This window comes from Oncorhynchus mykiss, chromosome 27 (genome assembly GCF_057628025.1).
Source record: "Oncorhynchus mykiss isolate SJ-2025 chromosome 27, ASM5762802v1, whole genome shotgun sequence".
In the NCBI taxonomy this organism is placed as follows: Eukaryota; Metazoa; Chordata; class Actinopteri; order Salmoniformes; family Salmonidae; genus Oncorhynchus; species Oncorhynchus mykiss.
The window spans coordinates 24,503,106-24,530,391 of NC_143048.1; the positions used below are offsets into that span (position 1 = coordinate 24,503,106).

General features: G+C 42.1%; 1 protein-coding gene across 1 annotated transcript in view; it reads right to left on the reverse strand.

The window, feature by feature from the left end:
- Positions 1-22,795, reverse strand: part of esamb (endothelial cell adhesion molecule b) — an 81,190-nt gene extending 58,395 nt beyond the window's left edge. The window contains exons 1-2 of the mRNA XM_021588083.3: positions 22,705-22,795; positions 22,331-22,506 (exon numbers count right to left, since the gene is read on the reverse strand). Coding sequence (XP_021443758.1) covers positions 22,331-22,385 — 55 coding nt within the window. The 5' untranslated portion in view covers positions 22,386-22,506; positions 22,705-22,795. The remainder of the gene's footprint in view (positions 1-22,330; positions 22,507-22,704) is intronic.
- Between the last annotated feature and the right edge of the window lie 4,491 nt (positions 22,796-27,286).

A 27,286-nucleotide genomic window follows, 5' to 3' on the forward strand; every position in this document is an offset into this window, starting at 1 on the left:
AGGCTGTAATCGCTGCCAAAGTTGCTTCAACAAAGCACTGAGTAAAGGGTCTGAATACTTATGTAAATGTGATATTTCAGATGATTTTTAAAATAAATTTGCAAAAATGTCTAATAATCTGTTTCCCTTGGTAATCCATTTTAGAATAAGGCTGTAACGTAACAAAAATGTGGAAAAGGTCAAGGGGTCTGAATACTTTCCGAATGCACTGTATATGCAACTGTCAGAATGAACATGCATGCACCTGCCATAACCAAAAGGTAGGGGAGTTACAGTATAGTTTACTGTAAACACTAATTTACTCGGTCTCGATTAAGCTTGCAAATTTAGTTCATTAAATATCCTATTACTGACAGCCTATGTGACGACAGTCTGTGACAGTTGGCGACAGAGGGGTTAAGTCTTTAATTCTCCCACAGTTCAACAGGGAAGATAAGTTAGCAACCTAGTGTGTTGGGGGAAGTAACTGAGTGAGTGAGTGAGTGAGTGAGTGAGAGAGAGTGAGTGAGAGAGAGAGTGCCTTGCGAAAGTATTCGGCCCCCTTGAACTTTGCGACCTTTTGCCACATTTCAGGCTTCAAACATAAAGATATAAAACTGTATTTTTTTGTGAAGAATCAACAACAAGTGGGACACAATCATGAAGTGGAACGACATTTATTGGATATTTCAAACTTTTTTAACAAATCAAAAACTGAAAAATTGGGCGTGCAAAATTATTCAGCCCCTTTACTTTCAGTGCAGCAAACTCTCTCCAGAAGTTCAGTGAGGATCTCTGAATGATCCAATGTTGACCTAAATGACTAATGATGATAAATACAATCCACCTGTGTGTAATCAAGTCTCCGTATAAATGCACCTGCACTGTGATAGTCTCAGAGGTCCGTTAAAAGTGCAGAGAGCATCATGAAGAACAAGGAACACACCAGGCAGGTCCGAGATACTGTTGTGAAGAAGTTTAAAGCCGCATTTGGATACAAAAAGATTTCCCAAGCTTTGAACATCCCAAGGAGCACTGTGCAAGCGATAATATTGAAATGGAAGGAGTATCAGACCACTGCAAATCTACCAAGACCTGGCTGTCCATCTAAACTTTCAGCTCATACAAGGAGAAGACTGATCAGAGATGCAGCCAAGAGGCCCATGATCACTCTGGATGAACTGCAGAGATCTACAGCTGAGGTGGGAGACTGTCCATAGGACAACAATCAGTCGTATATTGCACAAATCTGGCCTTTATGGAAGAGTGGCAAGAAAGCCATTTCTTAAAGATATCCATAAAAAGTGTCGGTTAAAGTTTGCCACAAGCCACCTGGGAGACACACCAAACATGTGGAAGAAGGTGCTCTGGTCAGATGAAACCAAAATTGAACTTTTTGGCAACAATGCAAAACGTTATGTTTGGCGTAAAAGCAACACAGCTGAACACACCATCCCCACTGTCAAACATGGTGGTGGCAGCATCATGGTTTGGGCCTGCTTTTCTTCAGCAGGGACAGGGAAGATGGTTAAAATTGATGGGAAGATGGATGGAGCCAAATACAGGACCATTCTGGAAGAAAACCTGATGGAGTCTGCAAAAGACCTGAGACTGGGACGGAGATTTGTCTTCCAACAAGACAATGATCCAAAACATAAAGCAAAATCTACAATGGAATGGTTCAAAAATAAACATATCCAGGTGTTAGAATGGCCAAGTCAAAGTCCAGACCTGAATCCAATCGAGAATCTGTGGAAAGAACTTTAAAGTGCTGTTCACAAATGCTCTCCATCCAACCTCACTGAGCTCGAGCTGTTTTGCAAGGAGGAATGGGAAAAAATGTCAGTCTCCTCGATGTGCAAAACTGAGAGACATACCCCAAGCGACTTACAGCTGTAATCGCAGCAAAAGGTGGCGCTACAAAGTATTAACTTAAGGGGGCTGAATAATTTTGCACGCCCAATTTTTCAGTTTTTGATTTGTTAAAAAAGTTTGAAATATCCAATAAATGTCGTTCCACTTCATGATTTTGTCCCACTTGTTGTTGATTCTTCACAAAAAAATACAGTTTTATCTTTATGTTTGAAGCCTGAAATGTGGCAAAAGGTTGCAAAGTTCAAGGGGGCCGAATACTTTCGCAAGGCACTGTAATTAGCAGAGATTAGTGGAAGTTGTGTGTGTCAAGTAGAGGTCGACCGATTATGATTTTTCAACGCCGATACCGATTATTGGAGGACCAAAAAAGCCGATACCGATGAAATTGGCCAATATTTATTTATTTGTAATAATGACAATTACAACACTGAATGAACACTTATTTTAATATAATACATCAATAAAATCAATTTAGCCTCAAGTAAATAATGAAACATGTCCAATTTGGCTTAAATAATGCAAAAACAAAGTGTTGGAGAAGTAAAAGTGCAATTATGTGCCATGTAAGAAAGCTAACGTTTCAGTTCCTTGCTCAGAACATGAGAACATATGAAAGCTCGTGGTTCCTTTTAACATGAGTCTTCAATATTCCCAGGTAAGAAGTTTTAGGTTTTAGTCATTATAGAAATTATAGGACTATTTCCCTCTATACCATTTGTTTTTCATTAACCTTTGACTATTGGATGTTCTTATAGTAACTTTAGTATTGCCAGTGTAACAGTATAGCTTCCGTCCCTCTCCTCGCTCCTCCCTGGGCTCGAACCAGCAACAGCCTCCCTCGAATCAGCATTATCCATGCAGAGCAAGGGAAACAACCACCCCAAGGCTCAGAGGGAGTGAAGTTTGAAGCGCTATTAGCTCGCACTAACTAGCCAGCCATTTCACTTCGGTTACACCAGCCTCATCTCGCTTGAAGACATAAACAGCGCAATGCTTGAAGCACAATGAAGAGCTGCTGGCAAAACGCACGAAAGTGCTGTTTGGACGACTGTTTACGCTCCTGCTTCTGCCTACCACCGCTCAGTCAGATACTTAGATACTTGTATGCTCAGTCAGATTATATGCAACACAGGACACGCTAGATAATATCAACCACCATGTGTAGTTAACTAGTGGTTATGATTGTTTTTTATAAAATAAGTTAGCTAGCTAGCAACTTACCTTGGCATACTGCATTCGCGTAACAGGCAGTCTCCTTGTGGAGTGCAACGAGAGAGAGGCAGGTCGTTATTGCGTTGGACTAGTTTACTAAGGCTGCAAGATTGGGTCCCCCGAGCTGACAATGTGAATCTGTCGTTCTGCCCATGAACAAGGCAGTTAACCCACCGTTCCTAGGCCGTCATTGAAAATAAGAATGTGTTCTTAACTGACTTGCCTAGTTAAATAAAAAGGTATATAAAAAAATATTTAAAAAAAATCTGCACCCAAAAATACAGATTTCTGATTGTTATGAAAACTTGACATCAGCCCTAATTAATTGGCTATTCCGATTAATCGGTCGACGTCTAGTGTCAAGTGTGTGAATGCATACAATCTGCGGTTGTTAGTGTGTATAGTGTGGGAGAAAGTGTGTGAGGTGTATCTGTGAAGAAGTCAGTGTTGGGCACCATCTAGATATTAATATCCTCAATTAAAGGTATTACCAGTTCAGTACACAAGGGTGCGCCAAAAACATTAAACCCCATTGGGCGTCTACTACCAGAATGCTAACAAAATAGGCACAAGTAATTGAGAATTTCCATGGAGGTTTCTAGTTAAATGTGGCAACAAGTGCAAACGAAAATAATCAAATTGCAGACAGGCAATCCAGCTCATAAAGTTATACATATATACAGATCCAGTCAAAAGTTTGGACACACCATGTCATTGAACGTTTTTTTCTTTACTTTGACTATTTTCTACATTGTAGAATAATAGTGAAGACATCAAAACTATGAAATAACACATTTGGAATCATGTAGCAACCAAAAAAGTTTTATTTTATATTCGAGATTATTCAAAGTAGGCACCCTTTGCCTTGATGACAGCATTGCACACTCTCGGCATTCTCTCAACCAGCTTCATGAGGTTGCATGAACCAGCTTCACCTGGAATACATTTCAATTAACAGGTGTGCCTTGTTAAATGTTAATTTGTGGAATTTCTTTCCTTCTTAATGCGCTTGCGCCAAGCAGTGGTGTTGTGACAAGGTACGGGTGGTATACAGAAGATTGCCCTATTTGGTAAAAGACCAAGTCCATATTATGGCAAGGACAGCTCAAATAAGCAAAGAGAAACAACAATCCATCACTACTTTAAGACATGAAGTTCAGTCAATTCAAAAAATGTCAAGAACTTTGAAAGTTTCTTCAAGTGCAGTGGCAACAACCATCAAGCGCTGATGAAACTGGCTCTCATGAGGACTGCCACAGGAAAGGAAAACCGAGAGGTACCTATGCTGCAGACAAAAGGTTCATTAGAGTTACCAGCCTCAGAAATTGCAGCCCCAAAAAATGCTTCAGAGTTCAAGTAACAGACACATCTCAACATCAACTGTTCAGAGGAGACTGTGTGAATCAGGCATTCATGATCCAACTGCTGCAAAGAAACCACTACTAAAGATCTCCAATAAGAAGAAGAGACTTCCTTGGGCCAAGAAACACAAGCAATGGACATTAGACTGGTGGAAATCTGTCCTTTGGTCAAATGAGTCCAAATTTGAGATTTTTGGTTCTAACCGCCGTGTCTTTGCTAGACGCTGAGTAGGTGAACGGATGATCTCTGCATGGGTGGTTCCCACCGTGAAGCATGGAGGAGGAGTTGTGATGGTGTGGGGATACTTTGCTGATGACACCGTCTGGGATTTCTTTAGAATTCAAGGCACACTTAACCAGCATGGCAACCACAGCATTTTAGAGCAATACACCATCCCATCTGGTTTACGCTTAGTGGGACTATCATTGGTTTTTCAATAGGACAATGACCAAAAAAAAACACACCTCCAGGCTGTGTAAGGGCTATTTGACCAAAAAGGAGAGAGTGATGGGGTGCTGCATTAGTTGACCTGGCCTCCACAATCACCCGCCCTCAAGCCATTTGAGAGGGTTTGGGATGAGTTGGCCCGCAGAGTGAAGGAAAAGCAGCCAACAAGTGCTCAGCATATGTGGGAACTCCTTCAAGACGGTTGGAAAAGCATTCCAGGTGAAGCTGGTTGAGAGATGCCAAGACTGTGCAAAGCTGTCATCAAGCCAAAGGGTGGCTACTTTGAAGAATCTAAAATATATTTAGATTTGTTTAACATTTCTTTGGTTGCAACATGATTCCATACCTGTTATTTAATAGTTTAATGTTTTCAGTATTATTCTACAATGTAGAAATTAGCAAAAATAAAGAAAAACCATTGAATGAGTAGGCCTGTCAAAACTTTTGACTGGTACTGTATATAGTGAATTAGAGCAGCAATGACTGCAGGTATTTACTTCAAAAGTAGCTACAAATATTAAAATGTATTCAAAAACTTTGTCAACAAAAAATGACTGGTATTGTCGGAATTGAAAAAACATTCCACGGTTATTTCCAAATGTATTTAACCTTTATTTAACTGGGCAAGTCAGTTAAGAACAAATTCTTATTTACAATGACGGACTACCCCGGTATATATACAGTTGTGGCCAAAAGTTTTGAGAATGACACAAATATTCATTTTCACAAAGTTTGCTGCTTCAGTGTCTTTAGATATTTTGTCAGATGTTACTATGGAATACTGAAGTATAATTACAAGCATTTCATAAGTGTCAAAGGCTTTTATTGACAATTACATGAAGTTGATGCAGAGTCAATATTTGCAGTGTTGACTCTTCTTTTTCAAGACCTCTGCAATCTGCCCTGGCATGCTGTCAATTAACTTCTGTGCCACATCCTGACTGATGGCAGCCCATTCTTGCATAATCAATGCTTGGAGTTAGTCAATTTGTGGGTTTTTGTTTGTCCACCCACCTCTTGAGGATTGACCACAAATTCTCAATGGAATTAAGGTCTGGGGAGTTTCCGGACCATGCACCAAAAATACTGATGTTTTGTTCCCCAAGCCACTTAGTTATCAAGGTGCTCCATCATGCTGGAAAAGGCATAGTTTGTTACCAAACTGTTCCTGGGCGGTTGGGAGAAGATGCTCTCAGAGGATGTGTTGGTACCATTCTTTATTCATGGTTGTGTTCTTAGGCAAAATTGTGAGTGAGCCCATGCACTTGGCTGAGAAGCAACCCAACACATGAATGGTCTCAGGATCCTTTACTGTGGGCATGACAGGACTGATGGTAGCGCTCACCTTGTCTTCTCCGGACAGGCTTTTTTTCCCAGATGCCCCAAACAATCGAAAAGGGGATTCAGAGAACATGGCTTTACCGCAGTCGTCAGCAGTACAATCCCTGTACCTTTTGCAGAATATGAGTCTGTCCCTGATGATTTTCCTGGAGAGAAGTGGCTTCTTTGCTGCCCTTCTTGACACCAGGCCATCCTCCAAAAGTCCTCACCTCACTGTGCATGCAGATGCACTCACACCTGCCTGCTGCCATTCCTGAGCAAGCTCTGTATTGGTGGTGCCCGATCCCGCAGCTGAATCAAATTTAGGAGACGATCCTGGCACTTGCTAGACTTTCTTGGGCGCCCTGAAGCCTTCTTCACAACAATTGAACCGCTCTCCTTGAAGTTCTTGAGAATCCGATAAATGGTTGATTTAGGTGCAATCTTACTGGCAGCAATATCCTTGCCTGTGAAGCCCTTTTTGTGCAAAGCAATGATGACGGCACGTGTTTCCTTCCAGGTAACCATGGTTGACAGAAGAAGAACAATGATTCCAAGCACCACCCTCCTTTTGAAGCTTCCGGTCTGTTATTCGAACACAATCAGCATGACAGAGTGATCTCCAGCCTTGTCCTCATCAACACTCACACCTGTGTTAACGAGAGAAATCACTGACATGTCAGCTGGTCCTTTTGTGGCGGGGCTGAAATGCAGTGGAAATGTTTTTGGGGGATTCAGTTCATTTGCATGGCAAAGAGGGACTTTGCAATTAATTGCAATTCATCTGATCACTCTTCATAACATTCTGGAGTACGTGAAAATTGCCATCATACAAACTGAGGCAGCAGACTGAAAATGTTTGTGTCATTCTCAAAACTTTTGGCCACGACTGTACACAGTATACCGCCCAAGCTGACATTTGCATATGCTTGTGTGTTAAAGCTGAGTAGAGATGTTTACTGCTCATAACCCCAACTACATCTCGGAGCCAACCCATCCCCAGCCAGTCTGCTCAATCCTGTGGCACTCATGGAGATTAGATGAGGGATGGCTGATGTATCTTAGTACAGGTCACTAAGCTGTCTCTCCACACTCTAATCTTATTATCAGCCCAAGCTGGCTTTAAGGGGGAGGCAGGAAGTTTGCGACAGGCTGATCCCAACCGTACAGAGAACACGTCTTAATCTGGCCACTGCGCTGCGCTTTGATTCCCAACACAGTTGCATTAGGCACCGGGACATGGCTGGCTGCTGGTGGCCTGGGTGGGTGCGTGGATACCTGTTAAATAAGCTAAACTACATGGCCAAACTAAACTACATGTGGAAAATCTCATTCCCAAATCATGGGCATTAATATGGAGTTGGTCCCCCCCTTTGCTGCTATAAGAGCCTCCACTCTTCTGGGAAGGCTTTCCACTAGATGTTGGAACATTGCTGCGGGGACTTGATTCCATTCAGCCACCAGAGCATTAGTGAGGTCGTGCACGGATGTTGGGCGATTAGGCCTGGCGTTCCAATTTGTCCCAAAGGTGTTTGATGGGGTTGAGGTCAGGGTTCACTGCAGGCTAGTCAAGTTCTTCCACACCAATCTTGATGAATCATTTCTGTATGGACCTTGCTTTGTGCACAGGGGCATTGTTCTGCTGAAACAGGAAAGGGCCTTCCCCAAACTGTTGCCGCAAACTTGGAAGCACAGAATCGTCTAGAACAGCAGTAAGCTTTCCCTTCACTGGAACTAAGGGGCCTAGACCGAACCATGAAAAACAGCCCTTATTCCTCATCCACCAAACTTTACAGTTGGCACATGCATTAGGACAGGTAGCGACCTCCTGGCATCCGCCAAAACTAGATTTGTCAGTCGGACTGCCAGATGGTGAAGCGTTATTAATCACTCCAGAGAACGCGTTTCCACTGCTCCAGAGTCCAATGGTGGCGAGCGTTAAACCACTCCAGCTGATGCTTGGCATTGCGCATGGTGATCTTAGGCTTGTGTGTGGCTGTTTGGCCATGGAAACCCATTTAATGAAGCTCCCAAAGAACAGTTATTGTGTCGATGTTGCTTCGAGAGGCACTTTTGAACTCTGTAGTTTCTGTTGCAACCGAGGACAGATGATTTTTTACAACCTATGCGCTTCAGCACTAGGCGGTCCCGTTCTGTAAGCTTGTGTGGCCTACCATTTCACAGTTGAGACGTTTTTGCTTCTAGACGTTTCTACTTCACAATAACAGCACTTGCAGTTGACTTGGGCAGCTCTAGCAATTTGACAAACTGACTTGTTGGAAAGGTAGCATCCTATGACGTTGCCGCGTTGAAAGTCAGATCTCTTCAGTAAGGCCATTCTACTGTCAATGTTTTTATATGGAGATTGCATGGTTGTGCGCTCAATTTTATACACTTGTCAGCTGAAATATCCACATATATACTCATTAGATGGTGTGTCCACATTTGTATTTATAGTGTATTACCATAATTTAATCCCCGCTACAAGGTTTACCTTTGCGAAAGCAGGCCCGATTCAAATAAAACATTGGCTTGGAACCTTCAAGTTCAAATGCATTCAAGTTCATACATAGTTAACTATTATAGTCTGGACAGACAATTTGATTGAGAGACAATCCAAATAAATAGTATTAGTGGAATATGTAAACAGATCATGTGACTACCTTCAAAGACATAGTGTGAACTATACACACAGACACACACAAGCACACTTATAGTGTGTACCTCGTGCCATTGCTAATTTGATTAAACTAGCCTGTCTATCCCTGCCTTGAAGCAAATTCAAGGAAATGGCTGTTCTAATAAGTTCTGAAAACCTAATGGAATAGTTTTTCTCCACGTCTCTAAAACAAACCATGTTGTTTTCCTGTCTCTAATGTAGGGCGATGTGGCGTAACAATCATCTTATTTTTTCCAAACTGATGGGCGATTAACGATATATCTACATTTAGTTGTTTTCTCTAAATAAAGTTTTGTTGCACAATTAAAGCTCAATACATTGCATATCAAACAGGCAAAAAATAATCTAATGAATTCAGGGCTTGTGAAATTATACCTAGGGTAAATATAAGCCTTCCACAACCATACGTTCCACTATTTTATAATTTTATCAAAATAGTTTAACCTGCTTTTTTGCAATAACCACTCATCTGGCTTTCAAGTCTATAAAAAATATGTTTTTGTTACAAATTTACCAGAACTACACACAATGCACATCCCCTAATAATGATCAAGGTCTTGTAGCAGGCATTATAGAACACTAACACTGGTCTCAAACAATCTCTTAAGCACAAGCCCACGTGCTAGTGAATTGCCAGCTAATCTTTATTTTCCAAGTCTAGCCAACTTGGATGCATTTGCTAGCTAACAAGGCAGAACAGTTGAACTGTTATGAACACACCTCCTGTCCATCTCCAACTGTTTAAACACCATACTAGGCTGTCCAGTTTGTTTCGTTTTTTCAAGTGGCATACCTGGATAAGAATATGCTTATTTCTCAGAATGAGAAAAATTTGCCATTGCTTATATAAATGCGTATTTTTATGCTCATTGCACATTTATAAAAACAGACTAAACAGCTAGCACATAACAGTATGTGGCTAAAATGCTGCTAGTGGTACATGGTACCGCAGTGTCGCACGCAACAGAAACTGGGCTTTGATAGTAACGTTTTAGTAGGGTCTGCTCTCCATCAATTTTCGGGGTTGAGACATAAAAAGGGTATCGTTAGAAAGGTTAACCCTTTACACTTGTACCCGGGTTGAAAATTGGCTGATTTGGGCAGTAATAAGCTCCTAAATTGGAATGTAGTGGCTGTACAGTAACATTACTTATACATGATGTCAGCGCTCTGGCTCTGGATTTTGACTGGACAGCCGTTTGAACTTGAGCATTGCACGTGACAAAGTTGCCCCATCCCTCCCGGTAATTGGGCAACTTTAACAAATGTTGCTGTAAATTATGATGACTCAATGTATTTTTACAAAATGTACATTGTTTAAAGCACACTTTTACAAGTCTGTCACAAATAACACCTAAGCCCCCTACACTGTAAAACTAAATCTGTTATTAAATAACTGTTTCCACTGAGTTTTTTTGTTGTTTACTCAACTTTTAGTCCAAGTGTTACACCTGAACTAAAAACAATTGGCCCATACCAGTAGCAGTGCGTGGGGTAAAATCACTAATGAAGACAAGCCAAGCCAGTAAACAAGCCATATTACAACCTTTGTTGTGATAGAGCAAACAACGCATATAAACCATTTGTTCATACGCCACTGTGATATATAATAAGGCCGTGACAACAAAAAGACAGTCACAGTGGCGGAATAAATTAAACTACACTTCTCATCACAAAACCGGAGAGCAACATCTGTCCTGTGAAGTCCACAAAGCAAATATTGTATACAATGTTAATGTTCTTACAGTTTCCTAAACAGCTATCAATCTAGAATCACAGAGTTACCACAAGTCAGCACAAAGAAAACAGGAGCACCGCTATTCAAGCACCATTTCAAATTAAACATAATCAAATCAACAAGGCTACTGTATATATGCTTAGTTTAATACACTGAAAACAAACTTAACGATACCAAAAACTATTTAGTCCAATCAATGGCGCTAAATATCATGTGGCTGTCCATGGTTATGATTTATGTGTGTGCGCGCATTTGTGCACAAGTTTAAAAAAACAATTTTTTACCCACCCTACTACATTTTTTTGTTTTTATTCTTGAAAAACATATATTTGGATTCTTCAAATTCATTTGATATATCACCCAGGACTACTCTAAAGCTTCCTTTCATGTCCATGATGACCAAAGTGCTCATCTTAATTAACAGAACATCAATTAGGTCTACCTGTAATAACACTTTTTCAGGTTCCCAACACACACAAAATAGTGGCAGCATGTTAAAACATTTAATCTTGTGTTTTTTTTATAACACTTTCTTTTTTAACAGTGCACCAGTAAACAATAGCCTAAAGGAGAATATAGTTTTTGTAACAGTTATAAATCTTTAAAACGCCAAACCATTGAACCGTGAAGTGAGAGAGCAAGCCCCTATTCTCTGCAACCACTACACGCAGTAGCCTATGTTTCTGTTATGATTCATCTCACCTCTCCACTGCCCTGCTACTTTGCATGTCATGCTGGTCTCGGACAGATATTTGCCCACACAGGGCTGCAGAACATGGTATTTTTTATTTTACCTTTCACTTATTTAACCAGGTAGGCTAGTTGACAACAAGTTCTCATTTACAACTGCGACCTGGCCAACATACAGCAAAGCAGTACGACACATACAACAGAGTTACACATGGAATAAACAAACAGTCAATAATACAGTAGAAAAAGTCTATATACAGTGTGTGCAAATGAGGTAGGATAAGGGAGGTAAGGCAATAAATAGGCCATGGTGGCAAAGTAATTACAATATAGCAATTAATCACTGGAATGGTAGATGTGCAGAAGATGAATGCAAGATGCAAGTAGAGATACTGGGGTGCAAAGGAGCAAGATAAATAAATAAATAAATAAATAAATAAATACAGTATGGGGATGAGGTAGTTGGATGGGCTATTTACAGATGGGCTATGTACAGGTGCTAGATTCAAGATGGCGCCGGAGGAGATGGCCACCGTATTACGGTCGCCTAACCAATTGTGCTATTATGTGTTTTTTCCCACGATATTTGTAAATTATTTTGTACAAAATGTTTCTGCAACCGTATCTTACGGCAGAAAATAGCTTCTGGATATCAGGACAGCGATCACTCACCTCGGATTAGACAAAGATTTCTTCAACAACAACAGCAGCAAGCAGGACTCACACGATATTCTCCAAACAACCCACAGGGCAGACATCCCAATTATTCGCAAAAGGAAGCGACGCAGAGGACGAAGAGCCGGATGCCTCGGCCGTACCCGCAGAAAACAACTAGGAAAGCTGCCGATTCCGTCAATATTACTCTCCAATGTGCAATCATTGGACAAACTAGACGATTTAAGATCACGAATATCCAACCAACGGGACATAAAAAACTGCAATATCCTATGCTTCATGGAATCGTGGCTGAATGACGACATGTATCCCGCTACCTGAATATCCACGCTGCACCGGCAGGATAGTACAGCACACTCGAAGACGAGGGGGGCGGTCTGTGCATTTCGCCTTGCGAAAGTATTCGGCCCCCTTGAACTTTGCGACCTTTTGCCACATTTCAGGCTTCAAACATAAAGATATAAAACTGTATTTTTTTGTGAAGAATCAACAACAAGTGGGACACAATCATGAAGTGGAACGACATTTATTGGATATTTCAAACTTTTTTAACAAATCAAAAACTGAAAAATTGGGCGTGCAAAATGATTCAGCCCCTTTACTTTCAGTGCAGCAAACTCTCTCCAGAAGTTCAGTGAGGATCTCTGAATGATCCAATGTTGACCTAAATGACTAATGATGATAAATACAATCCACCTGTGTGTAATCAAGTCTCCGTATAAATGCACCTGCACTGTGATAGTCTCAGAGGTCCGTTAAAAGTGCAGAGAGCATCATGAAGAACAAGGAACACACCAGGCAGGTCCGAGATACTGTTGTGAAGAAGTTTAAAGCCGCATTTGGATACAAAAAGATTTCCCAAGCTTTGAACATCCCAAGGAGCACTGTGCAAGCGATAATATTGAAATGGAAGGAGTATCAGACCACTGCAAATCTACCAAGACCTGGCTGTCCATCTAAACTTTCAGCTCATACAAGGAGAAGACTGATCAGAGATGCAGCCAAGAGGCCCATGATCACTCTGGATGAACTGCAGAGATCTACAGCTGAGGTGGGAGACTGTCCATAGGACAACAATCAGTCATATATTGCACAAATCTGGCCTTTATGGAAGAGTGGCAAGAAAGCCATTTCTTAAAGATATCCATAAAAAGTGTCGGTTAAAGTTTGCCACAAGCCACCTGGGAGACACACCAAACATGTGGAAGAAGGTGCTCTGGTCAGATGAAACCAAAATTGAACTTTTTGGCAACAATGCAAAACGTTATGTTTGGCGTAAAAGCAACACAGCTGAACACACCATCCCCACTGTCAAACATGGTGGTGGCAGCATCATGGTTTGGGCCTGCTTTTCTTCAGCAGGGACAGGGAAGATGGTTAAAATTGATGGGAAGATGGATGGAGCCAAATACAAGACCATTCTGGAAGAAAACCTGATGGAGTCTGCAAAAGACCTGAGACTGGGACGGAGATGTCTTCCAACAAGACAATGATCCAAAACATAAAGCAAAATCTACAATGGAATGGTTCAAAAATAAACATATCCAGGTGTTAGAATGGCCAAGTCAAAGTCCAGACCTGAATCCAATTTGAGAATCTGTGGAAAGAACTGAAAACTGCTGTTCACAAATGCTCTCCATCCAACCTCACTGAGCTCGAGCTGTTTTGCAAGGAGGAATGGGAAAAATGTTCAGTCTCTCGATGTGCAAAACTGAGAGACATACCCCAAGCGACTTACAGCTGTAATCGCAGCAAAACGTGGCGCTACAAAGTATTAACTTAAGGGGGCTGAATAATTTTGCACGCCCAATTTTTCAGTTTTTGATTTGTTAAAAAAGTTTGAAATATCCAATAAATGTCGTTCCACTTCATGATTGTGTCCCACTTGTTGATTCTTCACAAAAAAATAGTTTTATATCTTTATGTTTGAAGCCTGAAATGTGGCAAAAGGTCGCAAAGTTCAAGGGGGCCGAATACTTTCGCAAGGCACTGTATTTGTAAACAAGAGCTGGTGCACGAAATCTAAGGAAATCTCTAGATTTTTTTTCACCTGAAGTTGAGTATATTGTGATAAACTGCATGCCACACTACTTGCCTGAGCTATACTTTTCCTGGCTGTTTATTTACCACCACAGACAGATGATGGCACCAATACCGCACTCAGTTGTATAAGGAAATAAGCAAAACAGGAAACCACTCACCCAGAGGCGGCACTCCTAGTGGCCGGAGACTTTAATGCAGGGAAACTTTAATCAGTTCTACCAAATCTCTATGAACATGTTAAATGTGCAAAAAAAAAATGTTAAAAAAAAATCTAGATCCCCTGTACTCCACACAGAGACGCGTACAAAGCTCTCCCTCGCCCTCCATTTGGTAAATCAACTCTATCCTCCCGATTCTTGCTTACCAGCAAAAATGAAAGCAGGAAGCACAAGTGACTCGATCTATAAAAAATTGGTCAGATGAAGCAGATGCTAAACTACAGGACTGCTTTGCTATCACAGACTGGAACATGTTCCGGGATTCTTCCGATGACAATGAGGAATACACCACATCAGTCACTGGCTTTATCAATAAGTGCATTGACGACGTCGTCCCCACAGTGACTGTACTTACATACCCCAACCAGAAGCCATGGATTACAGGCAACATTCGCACTGAGCTAAAGGGTAGAGCTGCCACTTTCAAGGTGCGGGACTCTAACCCGGAAGCTTACAAGAAATCCCACTATGCCCTGCGACGAACCATCAAACAGGCAAAGCGTCAATACAGGGCTAAGGTAGAATCATACTAAACCGGCTCCGACACTCGTCATATGTGGCAGGGCTTGCAAACTATTACAGACTACAAAGGGAAGCACAGCCGCGAGCTGCCCAGTGACATGAGCCTACCAGACGAGCTAAATCACTTCTATGCTCGCTTCGAGGCAAGCAACACTGAGGCATGCATGAGAGCATCAGCTTTTCTGGACGACTGTGTGATCACGCTCTCCGTAGCCGACGTGAGTAAGACCTTTAAAAACAGGTCAACATACACAAGGCTGCGGGGCCAGAAGGATTACCAGGACGTGTGCTCCGGGCATGTGCTGACCAACTGGCAGGTGTCTTCACTGACATACCAACATGTTTCAAGCAGACCACCATAGTCCCTGTTCCCAAGAACAAAGGCAACCTGCCTAACTGACTACAGACCCGTAGCACTCATGTCCGTAGCCATGAAGTGCTTTGAAAGGCTGGTAATGGCTCACATCAACACCATTATCCCAGAAACCCTAGACCCACTCCAATTTGCATACCGGCCAAACAGATCCACAGATGATGCAATCTCTATTGCACTCCACACTGCCCCTTCCCACCTGGACAAAAGGAACACCTATGTGAGAATGCTATTCATTGACTACAGCTCAGCGTTCAACACCATAGTACTCTCAAAGCTCATCACCAAGCTAAGGATCCTGGGACTAAACACCTCCCTCTGCAACTGGATCCTGGACTTCCTGACAGGCCGCCCCCAGGTGATGAGGGTAGGTTGCAACACATCTGCGACGTTGATCCTCAACACTGGAGCTCCCCAGGGGTGCGTGCTCAGTCCCCTCCTGTACTCCCCGTTCACCCACGACTGCATGGCCAGGCACAACTCAAACACCATCATTAAGTTTGCTGATGACACAGAGGTAGGCCTGATCACCGACAACGACAAGACAGCCTATAGGGAGGAGGACAGAGACCTGGCCGGGTGGTGCCAGAATAACAACCTATCCCTCAATGTAACCAAGACTAAGGAGATGATTGTGGACTACAGGAAAAGGAGCACAGAGCACGTCCCCATTCTCATCGAAGGGGCTGTAGTGGAGCAGGTTGAGAGCTTCAAATTCATTGGTGTCCACATCAATAACAAACTAGAATGGTGCAAACACACCAAGACAGTCGTGAAGAGGGCACGACAAAGCCTATTCCCCCTCAGGAAACTAAAAAGATTTGGCATGGGTCCTGAGATCCTCAAAAGGTTCTACAGCTGCAACATTGAGAGCATCCTGACCGGTTGCATCACTGCCTGGTACGGCAATTGCTCGGCCTCTGACCGCAAGGCACTACAGAGGGTAGTGCGTACGGCCCAGTACATCACTGGGGCAAAGCTGCCTGCAATCCAGGACCTCTACACCAGGCGGCCCTAAAAATTGTCAAAGACCCTAGCCACCCCAGTCATAGACTGTTCTGTCCACTACCGCATGGCAAGCAGTGCCGGAGTGCCAAGTCTAGGACAAAAAGGCTTCTCAACAGTTTTTACCCCCAAGCCATAAGACTCCTGAAAAGGTTACCAATGGTTACCCGGACTATTTGCATTGTGTGTTACCCGGACTATTTGCATTTGTTTTCTAATTCTTTGTGGGTCTGTGTAATCTGAAGGGTCTCTAACATGGTCATACATTTGGCAGGAGGTAAGGATGTGCAGCTCAGTCTCCACCTCATTTTGTGGGCAGAGTGCACATTTATTTTTTATTTAACATTTATTTATCTAGGCAAGTCAGTTAAGAACAAATTCTTAGTTACAATGACAGCCTACCAAAAGGCAAAAGGCCTCCTGCGGGGACGGGGGCTGGGATTGAAAATAATATAAAAATATAGGACAAAACACACATCATGCAAGAGACACCACAACAGAGAGACCTAAGACAACAAAATAGCATGGCAGCAACAGAACATGACAACATGGCAGCAGAACAAAACATGGTACAAACATTATTGGGCACAGACAACAGCACAAAGGGCAAGAAGGTAGAGACAACAATACATCACACGAAGCAGCCACAACTGCCAGTAAGAGTGTCCATGATTGAGTCTTTGAAAAGATGGAGATAAAACTGCCGTGTTTGACTGTTTTTTGCAACTTGTTCCAGTCGCTAGCTGCAGCAACCTGAAAAGAGGAGCAACCCAGTCATGTGGGTGCTTTGGGGACCTTTAACGGCAGAACGGGTGTCGTATGTGGAGGATGATGGCTGCAGCAGCTATCTCAGATAATGGGGAGTGAAGCATAAGAGGGTTTTATAAATAAGCATCAACCAGTGGGTCTTGCGACAGGTATACAGAGATGACCAGTTTACAGAGGAGTATAGAGTGCAGTGATGTGTCCTATAAGGAGCATTGGTGGCAAATCTGGTGGCCGAATGATAAAGAACATCTAGCCGCTCCAGAGCACCCTTACCTGCTGATCTATAAATCACGTCTCCGTAATCTAGCATGGTCATCTGAATCAGGGTTAGTATGGCAGCTGGGGTGAAAGAGGAGCGATTACAATACAGGAAACCCAAGTCTAGATTTAAACTTAGCCTGCAGCTTTGAAATGCTTCCTTTGGCTTTGATGCCTCATGATTGAGTACTGCTCTGTAGACCGTGATTTTTTATTTTGCTGTGATCTGATAGAGCGTTCAGTCAGCCCACTGACACCTGAGTATTTTTTTAAACCTTTATTTAACTAGGCAAGTCAGTTAAGGACAAATTCTTATTTTCAATGACGACAGTTAACCCACTGTTCCTAGGCTTTGTTCAGGGGCAGAACAACAGATTTTTTACCTTGTCAGCTCGGGGATTCAATCTTGCAACCTTTCGGTTTCTAGTCCAAAGCTCTAACCACTAGGCTACCTGCCACCCAACCACTCTGGGTTGAGGTCAGTGATAAAGTAGTCTACAGTACTAATGCCAAGAGATAAGCTATAGGTGTACCTACTGTAGGAGTCCCCTTATCCAGTTCCGGCATTTAGGTCACAGCAGATAAGTACATGTCCCTGGAAATTATTGATCTCCCCCTCTAAGATGGAGAAGCTGTCTTCACTAAAGTATTGGGATTCTAGTAGGGGGAAAGGTAGCACACAGGAGGGGAATTTGTAGCTAAATGTAAAACACACACTCTTTCTCTCACCCTCTCTCCCTGTAGTAGGCTCCCAGATTTCCCCCGGGAACCCTCCTTAGAAGGTCCTTAGCCTCACAAAACCAGGTCTGGAAGATCTAAAACCAGGCGCCACCTTCTAAAACCAGGTCACACACCTAATCTACCCCATCCACCTGGCCCCGAGGCCTGCAGAGAGGATAACGCATGCTACTCTCTCACTCCTCAACAAATACTAAATCTTTCATCTCCCCATAGCCAAAACCCCTCCTCGATTCAAGCTCAGCCATCTTCTGCCCTTTCCCCTGACCAACCCATCTAGCTTTACAAACCTGTCATTCACCATTAAAGAGCTAACCAAACTCTACCAGCTCTATACCACAGACCCATCCTCTGCTATTACACCCACAGATCCCATCGCTCTACAATTACACACAAACAACTAATCTTCCACCAACTCACTACAAAACTCTACTCTTTGACCCGGTAACCCGTCTCTTACCTGTACAACAAAGCCAACAGAATAAAGGCAGGTTTTCACACCTTTGTAACCTGCCTTGGAAATCAATGGCAAGACAATTTAAAATGTAAGTGAAAGATGCTTTTCCAGACATTTCCGTTGTAACAAAGGGCTGTTTGTGTTGGTGCATGAGAGATAGAGGGGAATAACAGTTGTACATCCTCTATCTTAATGACATATTCAGGAAGCTGAGACTAGAACACCCCAGCCTCCCACTAGATTCAAGACAATTTTAATGAATTGCAAAAAAAACAAAACAATATACATCAACTGAATGTGGTTTTGTTCTGATCTACCGCGTGTGGCATGCTACACATCTTACCTCTACATAATGTCACATGTCCAGAACATCCAACATTTCAATATGATAATATTAACCCCTGGACATCAATGTATGAAAAGTGAAATTGAGTCAAACCAAATGACATAAAAATCAACACCTAAAGGTGAATAAATGAACTGAAACACTATTGAGGCCAACGCAAGGAGCACATTGACTCAGTCAGTAATTGATAGAGTGGGATGATAGTGGCATGGCCTCACTGGCCTGTGTTTCAACTCATCTCCCTGGCAACCTGAGCCTTCCGTTCCCCCCTCCCCTTCCCTACCTTGCCTGATGTCTGCCATCCCCTTCCCTTCCCTCCAACCCCATCACTGCCCTCCCCCTCCCTTGCCTGACACCTACCCTCTCCCACCTGCCCTGCCTGATGCCTGCCCTTCCCCACCTTCCCTAACTCCCCTGCCTGCCCTCCTCCACCTTCCCTCCCCAGCCTGCTGCCTGCACTAACTGCCCTGCCTTTCCTTACCTGCCCTCTCCCACATTCCCACCCTCCCCTCCCTGCCTGATGCCTGCCTGCCCTCCACTGCATCATTAGTCACATGAGGACAGGATATAGATGAAGATGTGGTGGTGGTGAAGGGCTCCTGTCAGGCTGTGGCAGCACCAACACCGCCACCTTGACGGCAGTCAATCAGTGTGCCTCAGCCTCAGCTCGCTTCACTGCACTCAATTGTCAGACTCAGCTTCACCATCAGAACCTCTCTGTTTCCTTCCCCAGAGTTACACTGTACCATAGTAGACTCGACAGACAACATAAATCGCAGTACTATATGTTCGACTGAGTATTATTCATGCCACAAAGACAGGCCTATTTATAGGCCTATTTTCAACCCATTAAAAACAACCATTGTAGGCTACTTTTGTCTTTCTGCTAATTCAGACAGACACATCAACAGATTGGCAGTGTATAAAAGAAGGCTACTGTATGCTATTCTGAAGGGAGCTCAAACAACTAACAGAATGGAAAGAAACACGGAGTCTACCATAAATATTCAATTATTGAAACAACTCAGTGTAACATGTTCAGCTATTCACTGTCAGTAGTAGTAGGAGTTAATGAGGTGAAATATTGACTGCGTAGGTGCTACACATCCTGGCTGCGTTGTGGGGGGTATATATATATAATTGTCCCGTCTAACTGGGCATTAGCCTTGCTAATGATCTCTGCTGAGAGAGGAGCTAATTCTGAGGCGCTGGCTCCCTCTGTTCCAGCCGCCTCCACTGTTACAATGGAATAAATCCGCTTTTGCTTCACATATAGACACTGCTGAACACAAGTAAAGCTTCTTTTTTTGCCTACCATAAAGCACTACGATTACTTTGTGATTAATTGATCACATGTACCCAACATAAATGCACATATTTCAGGACAGTACAGTATATCTCCTGTTATGGTTTGACATAGAGGGTGTAAAAGGGTGTAAAAACACGCTTTGATTCTGAAATTTCCCTTCCTTATTTTATAAAATGCATTTTACAAAGACAAATATGATTCTTCATGTTCTGAATCTGTCAGTGGGGTATTTCTCTAACATATCATTATATGCAAAAAGTCAGATTTCATAACCTAACCTGCTTCTCGCAGCGACTTTGGGGATTTTACATGTTGTGGTGGTCGTCTTCAAAGTTCTTTCCACAGGTCGCAAAAAGCTAAATTAGCATGATACAAGCTGAATTAAATGTAAAAGGGTTACAAAATAAAAGGCTTGTCGTACGCTCAAAGCTCCGTTGACATTCCACAGAGATCAGCTTGTTTTTCTGAGAAATATTTGAAAAATAACAGGAATTTAGCATTAACATATAAAGAATATAATATAATGTCTCAAAATCAATATATATCTAACCTCTATATTGTTTTATGTCCTCTGGATTCGAGAAGAAAGATGACGAGTTCAAACATGAGCTGACACAATGGTATTTTCCTGATTTTTTACCATTCTTTTTTTTCTGGCCTCCATTGAGATTTAGTCTTGGCTATCCTACAATCAGGTGTGTTAACTGTGGAATAGTTCAAATACATGGAACAGCTGTGGGTCCCCGAGGAGAGGTTTGAAAATCCCTGGCCTAGAGCCCTCAAATTCAAATCTGGACATCTAAGCCAGTTCCACTGCTTCTTTTCTCCATTCTTCCCCTCTAACGCCATGTTTGCCATTTTAATACCAGTCCCCAGCCAGTCAGTCAGCATCACTGGCGCTTTAATCTCATCAGCCAAGACCACCACCCAGGCCGGCCAGTGAAGCTATACCTTGTCCTTGTTAAAACGCCAAGGCAAATCAGCGGATTACAACTTCCTTTGACTTCAGCAGCGTGGTCTGCACAGTTTAGTGACAACCACAATGCTCATCTCACTGTTGCTGGGAGTCAATCACATATCTACTATGGGGGTTCCTCAACATAACATAGGTTACAATAGGCCAGGGTTTCCCAACTGGCGGCCTGCAGGTGGTTTTATTCGGCCCCACTAATCATTTACATTTTACTTTGAGGGATTAAAAAGACTAAAAACACCAGCATATCAGCTTTGAATTTTGTAAATCTTTTTCAAAGTATTCCCACGTATAATATGTGATAGTATACAAATATAGGCAAGGTTAGGCATGATTGTTTTAGTCAAATATTATATCTATTTGAGCTTCTTGTGATCCATTTGCGCTCTACAAATGATTTGTAATTATGTTCCGGTCCCCTGACCATCCGCTCAAGAAAAAGAAATCGGCCTGCGGCTGAATCTAGTCGATGATCCCTGCAATAGGCTATCTGTGAGTAAACCTGGTTCAAATATACATCTCTACCATCAGAATCACAGTGCTTTTTGATAGTTGCAACTGTCCTGACAGGTTAAAAAAAATGTATGTAGCCAGTTAGATAGGTAGGCTATAAGCAAACCACACCTTTCTCCCCTCAACTATTGAGGAAACCAACACATGGTTCAATGGTGCTTTGAAACATGACAAATAATTGCAACCTAAAAAACATGTAGGATATATTTTATTATTCCATGTACTAGATAACTTAATTTCAGGGGCTAAATCTCACGGGGTAATTTGACTTTTTGAAGAAGATAAAAAAAAATACAAAACTAGATTACACTATAACACTATTACATATAACACTATTGTAACAAACCATGCAAATGGTTTTGGGACAGACAGTTGTTCCCACATTTCTAATCGATCTAATAGATCTGTTGATATCTAAACATGTAGATTTGGAGCCAAGATATGCTTTTCATCAGGCTAGAACCCTAGACTAGAGCGCGAGGTCTTCACACGTGATTTAGGTATTCATAGGTGCAATCATGTTTATAAAACAGGTGGTAGCCTACCTCACATCCCGCTCAACAATTTGTGACATGTTTGACATCGCCTGAGGAATTTTCCAATGTCGCATCTTCTGAAAGCTACACAGAGTGACTAAAATGTAGTTCAATGTGAAAAAATAACTTCTACCACAAGCCTTTGATGACCATACCGCCTATGTGTAAATAAATGACGCAGAGCTGGAACGACAATAATGTTTGAAATAGTGTTAAGTGTCAAACTTGTTTACATAATACAAAAAAACAAAATGGTAAATAGACTGACTAGTTGTGGAACAAAATGAGCTTACCTTGAAAAACCCATAACAATGACAGGAGCGCTCGGACTCTCCCTGATATCGCCATCACCCAACATTAAACGCACGTGCCCGGTGCGAGCCACAGGACGAACAGCGAATTTGGGAGTAGGCGTCAGTTGTCTTTTTGAAGTTCGTCTCCTGTTCGATGGGCTGTCCTCCGCTCGGATCTGGCGAAAGTGAACGCAGGAAGCAGAACTTCGACAGTATGGAAAGGTAATGGTTTCTGAATTATTTCAGTTTTCCCGTCCTGCGAGAAAATATTGCAGCGCACTATCGCTGGTTCACTTCCACCGTACACGGTCAAAGACGTAACCATTTATCGATAAGTCACCTCAGTTTACCCCTGTCACTCCACAAATCCTTACATTTGTGCTGGCGTCCCCTCGCTCCCAGAGTTGAAATGTAGACAGCTCTCTCCTCTCCTCTCCTCTCCTCGTCCTCGAAGTGAACGGTTACAATCTGCCAACTACCCGCCTGCACCTTTGCGCACATGACAAGCCCCGCCCCTGCATGGCTTAATTTTGCACAGGTGGTTTTTGTACTGTCTGCTCTGTGACATCTCTACACAATATTAATAATTTATAGTACTAATTACTATGAAATAAGGCTTGTAATGTAGCCCGACCACCGTCTCAGCCTTCAGCATCTATGCTGCAATAGTCTATGTGTGTGTGTGTGTGTGTGGGGTGGGTGGGTGGGGGGGCATTCTGTTTTGTCTGGTGTAATTCTGTTTTATCTGGTGTTCTGTGTGAATTTAAGTATGCTCCCTCACCGGATGTGCTACCTTGTCCCGGACCTGCTGTTTTCGACTCTCTCTACAACACCTGCTGTCTTGACCTCTGAATACTCTGCTATGAAAAGCCAACTGACATTTACTCCTGAGCAGTGGAGGCTCCTCAGAGGAGGAAGGGGAGAACCATCCTCCTCAGTGAAATTTCATAAAAATAAAAATAGTGAAACATAAAAAAAGTTATAGTTTTTAGATAAAACTATATTAAATATATTACCAAATAATTGATTAAATAAAACTTTTTTGCAACGAAGGCCTGCAGTAACTTCAACAGCACTGTCTGGCGTAGCGCCATGGTGCAGCTGGAGGACAGCTAGCTTCCATCCTCCTCTGGCTACATTAACTACAATACATAACCTAGGAGGCTTGTAGGCCTCACCCCCTTCCATAGACATACATGGTAATTATGACCACTTCCGGAGGACATCCTCCAACCAATCAAAGCTTTTGCAGTATGAACTGACATGTTGCCCATCCAATCATAGAATTAGGATCAGATAATTAACCTATTGAGTTGTATTGGGATTGTGCCACAGAGCATTTTGGGGGTTTTATGTGTTGAGTATCATGGTGACATTGTTGGATAGAGATTAAGAGTGAAAAGTGATAGTTGAGCATTTTTTCAAATGACAGGAGACTGAGGAGGTATATTATAAATTGTTTTCAAGGTTTTAGAACTTTCTTTTTGTGTCCAGTTAGTGCAATTTTAAAAAATGTGCCTTGCTAACTGTACCAGTGGGAGTGTGCAGTTTTCTGCCGAAAATGTTGTGGACTTTTTGTTGAAGAACCCCTTTCATTCTCGGGTACACGGAAAAGGTGTGAATTAAAAGCGAGGGTCGACCTCTGCCTCAGATCAGTTTCATGAAGATGGATGAAAATGTGAGGCCATTCAATATCACCTGGTATCAAAAGTATAGCTGATTAACAGGGAGCCTTTCATCAAGCTGCCTGTATTGCTGGCCTTGACTGCGTTTTTGGACATGTAAGAATGTGCTTTTAGAGGACACGATGAGATGGAAAGTTCCGCCAACAAGGACAACTACAAGGAACTTGCAGAGGTAATTTCACGCTAAGATGCTTTACTTGCTGAAAGTTCGACTGTCTTTTCTGGGATATCAAAAACAATTCCGAATGATTTGACAGCTTCCATCGCATCGTCCATTAAAATATGAACGCTTCTATCACACCGACCAGAATTACATTAATTGCCAATGAAACTGCGTTTGCCTTGCAGCATTCGGTTGCAGAGGCAGTTGGAGTGCGTTCGCTGTAGTGCTTACGTTGGATTTATCGAACGTGTGCGTAAAACTGTATGGTAGACGGCTTGACAGAAATGGTAGCAGAAGGTGAATGTTGAACTTTTGTTGCATACATATCCAGATGATGCTGCGTACTATTTTGTGCAATGACGCTGTCGGTGTGTTCGAAAGAGTTTGACGCTGCGCATTTCGTTGCGTTTGTTGTAGTAGGCTTTCCACTTTCCTCCGGTATTTATTTAGCAAAGATGATAACACAACGTAAACTCACCCCATTCCGTACAAATGTGAACAACCGCAACATTCAAACGAGGCTACAAAGAAAACTAATGGGACTAGCCTAGCCTACACCTAAACATTAGAAATCTGACATGCTGTGTGGGATGAAAACGAGACCATTTTTCCGTTTGATCAACTGTAGGCTACTAATAAGAGCAGCTGCATATAGCCTATGCCCCTATCCGTCTGGTCAAGGTAAACTAATTGGTGACGTTATGAATTTATAGTCCATGTGTGTGTCAGGAGAAAATGTGATCAAATGTAGTTTAAATTCAAAATTGGGCTTGCTAGGCTGTCTATACGTTTTAATCGATAATGATTAACTGGAATCAACATAATAGTGCTGACAGATGTGAGTAAATATTTTGTAAAGCATACAGTTGCATAGGCCTGCATGATGCAAACATGCATAAAGCAAGCTCAGCCCTGTGAGTTCTATTGTCTATCAGTTGTTGTCTATGTGTCTGGCTGGGGGGAAATCCCCCCCTAATCTAGTCTAAAAAATAATTTATATGAACAAATATAAGGTAGCTGCAGTTAGACAGGGCCAAGAGTTTTTTTCAGGAGTAAAAAATATATATGTGACCTGATTAGGAAAAACTGGTCCCATCATAGTCCATATTAAACCCTTTTACAACTGGTTAATCACTGTCATACCTTATAGGGTCCAGAGTTTTCCTAGTTAGGTGAAAACTCCAGGTCCCAGGGGGTGAAAACTGCACCACCGCTCTGGGACCTATGGTGGAACCAGTCTGCTTGCAGTTGTCAGTTATCTTCAGGTAACTAGGCTTTATTCAGGAATGTTTCTTGGGATACTTTGATGTGTCAAGTGGGCGAGATGCGCTGCCTGTGTTTGTTTGACTTTATGAATTTTGAGATGTCTGAGTTTAAGTTCATAGAGAAACTCATTGTTCAGACCTACAATGGTGCAGCTGTAATGGAATGTATCTGCTATTTGTATTTACAGCTAAGTCCCCTCCTGTTCCTTGATTAAGAGGTGATGACTACTCCACTCCACAACCTTTGTAAACTTTATCCTGACATGAACTGAAGCCACATCTCATGTGCCCGCTCATCCACTGGCACATTGAATGTTTCCCCTCCAAGCACTGTGAGTACCCCTATACATTTTCTATCATTGCTGTATGTAGAGTCAATCACATACACAATTACATTATTACACATCAATGATTTTACTCCTTGCTTGGACTAAGTCATTCTTAGCTCTTGTGTCTAACTGTGTAGTGTGTTGACCGTCCTGTGCTGGTCAAGTCTCTGAACACCTCAGCTCATGCCTCATACCCTCATTCAATCACTGCTGTGATCCCTTTCCAACACGGTGTAAGTAGCCCTCTCATTCACATTCCCCATAATATGGTACTATAAATGTCTTTATTAAATGCTTTAGGTTAAAATAATTAGTCTTTGACAATTTTTGAAACGCACTCATCGCCGTGTGTTATGCGCCTCAATTTCTCAAGTCACCAGCCTCCACTACTCCCGAGGTACTGACCGGTTGCACCCGCTACAACCACTGTGATTATTATTTCACCCAGCTGGTAATTTATAAACTTTTTAACATCTTGAAGAACAATCTGGCCTTAAAGGCTATGTATTCTTATACTCTTATAATCTCCACCCGGCACAGCCAGAAGAAGACTGGCCACCCCTCAGAGCCTGGTTCCTCTCTAGGTTTCTTTCTAGGCTCCAGCCTTTCTATGGAGTTTTTCTTAGCCACAGTGCTTCTACATCTGCATTGCTTGCTGTTTGGGGTTTTAGGCTGGGTTTCTGTATAAGCACTTTGTGACCTCTCCTGAGGTAAAAAGGTATTTTATAAATACTTTTGATTTGATTAACGGTGAAGAAAGTTGTTAAAGGGACCAGTGCATTAAAAAAAAGTGTTTTTATGTATATTTCTACACTGAGTTTGGAATAATACTGTGAAATTGATGATAATACCCTTTTAGTGTAAGAGCTGTTTGAAAAGACCTGCTGAAATTTCAGCCAGGATCACCAAGTATTAAATTAGTTAAGACCAAAAAGAAAGATGGTTCCAAAGCTCTCTGCCAATAACAGCTAGTTTTCAGTTGTCCCCTCCCAACTCAGACCACTCCCAGACAGTCCTAGCAAAATTCTTGCTTGATAAATTGCTCTTTGCTAAGAAGCTATTTTGTTTTCTTTTTGTCCATTTTAATTGAAAATTATCCCAGTAAGGTACTTAATTGTTACCCAGAAATGATTTGATATTGAAATAAAAACATCTTCATTGGACCTTTTAAGGTCAAGTGCTAAGGGGATACAAGCTAAGAAGATAAGCATGGCAGTGGCATGTATAGGCCTACTGAATGGACAGGGTGTATGGAATAACGCTGTGAATGAGCATGGAGATGATTATTCCTGATTTGTACTGAAATGTATAATCAGGTCAATGCCATAGATAAAACATTTCAGGGATATAGTTCATACTGAAATTCATTCAATGCCAAATCAATTGAAGTACATTACCTGAGTCTCATTTAAAAGTTTATATATAGGACACACTTCTTTCGCATGTAAAAATCCCCAGGAAACATTAACAGATAGTTGTGTGAGAGGACAGACGGGAGCATGAGCTAGGCTTTT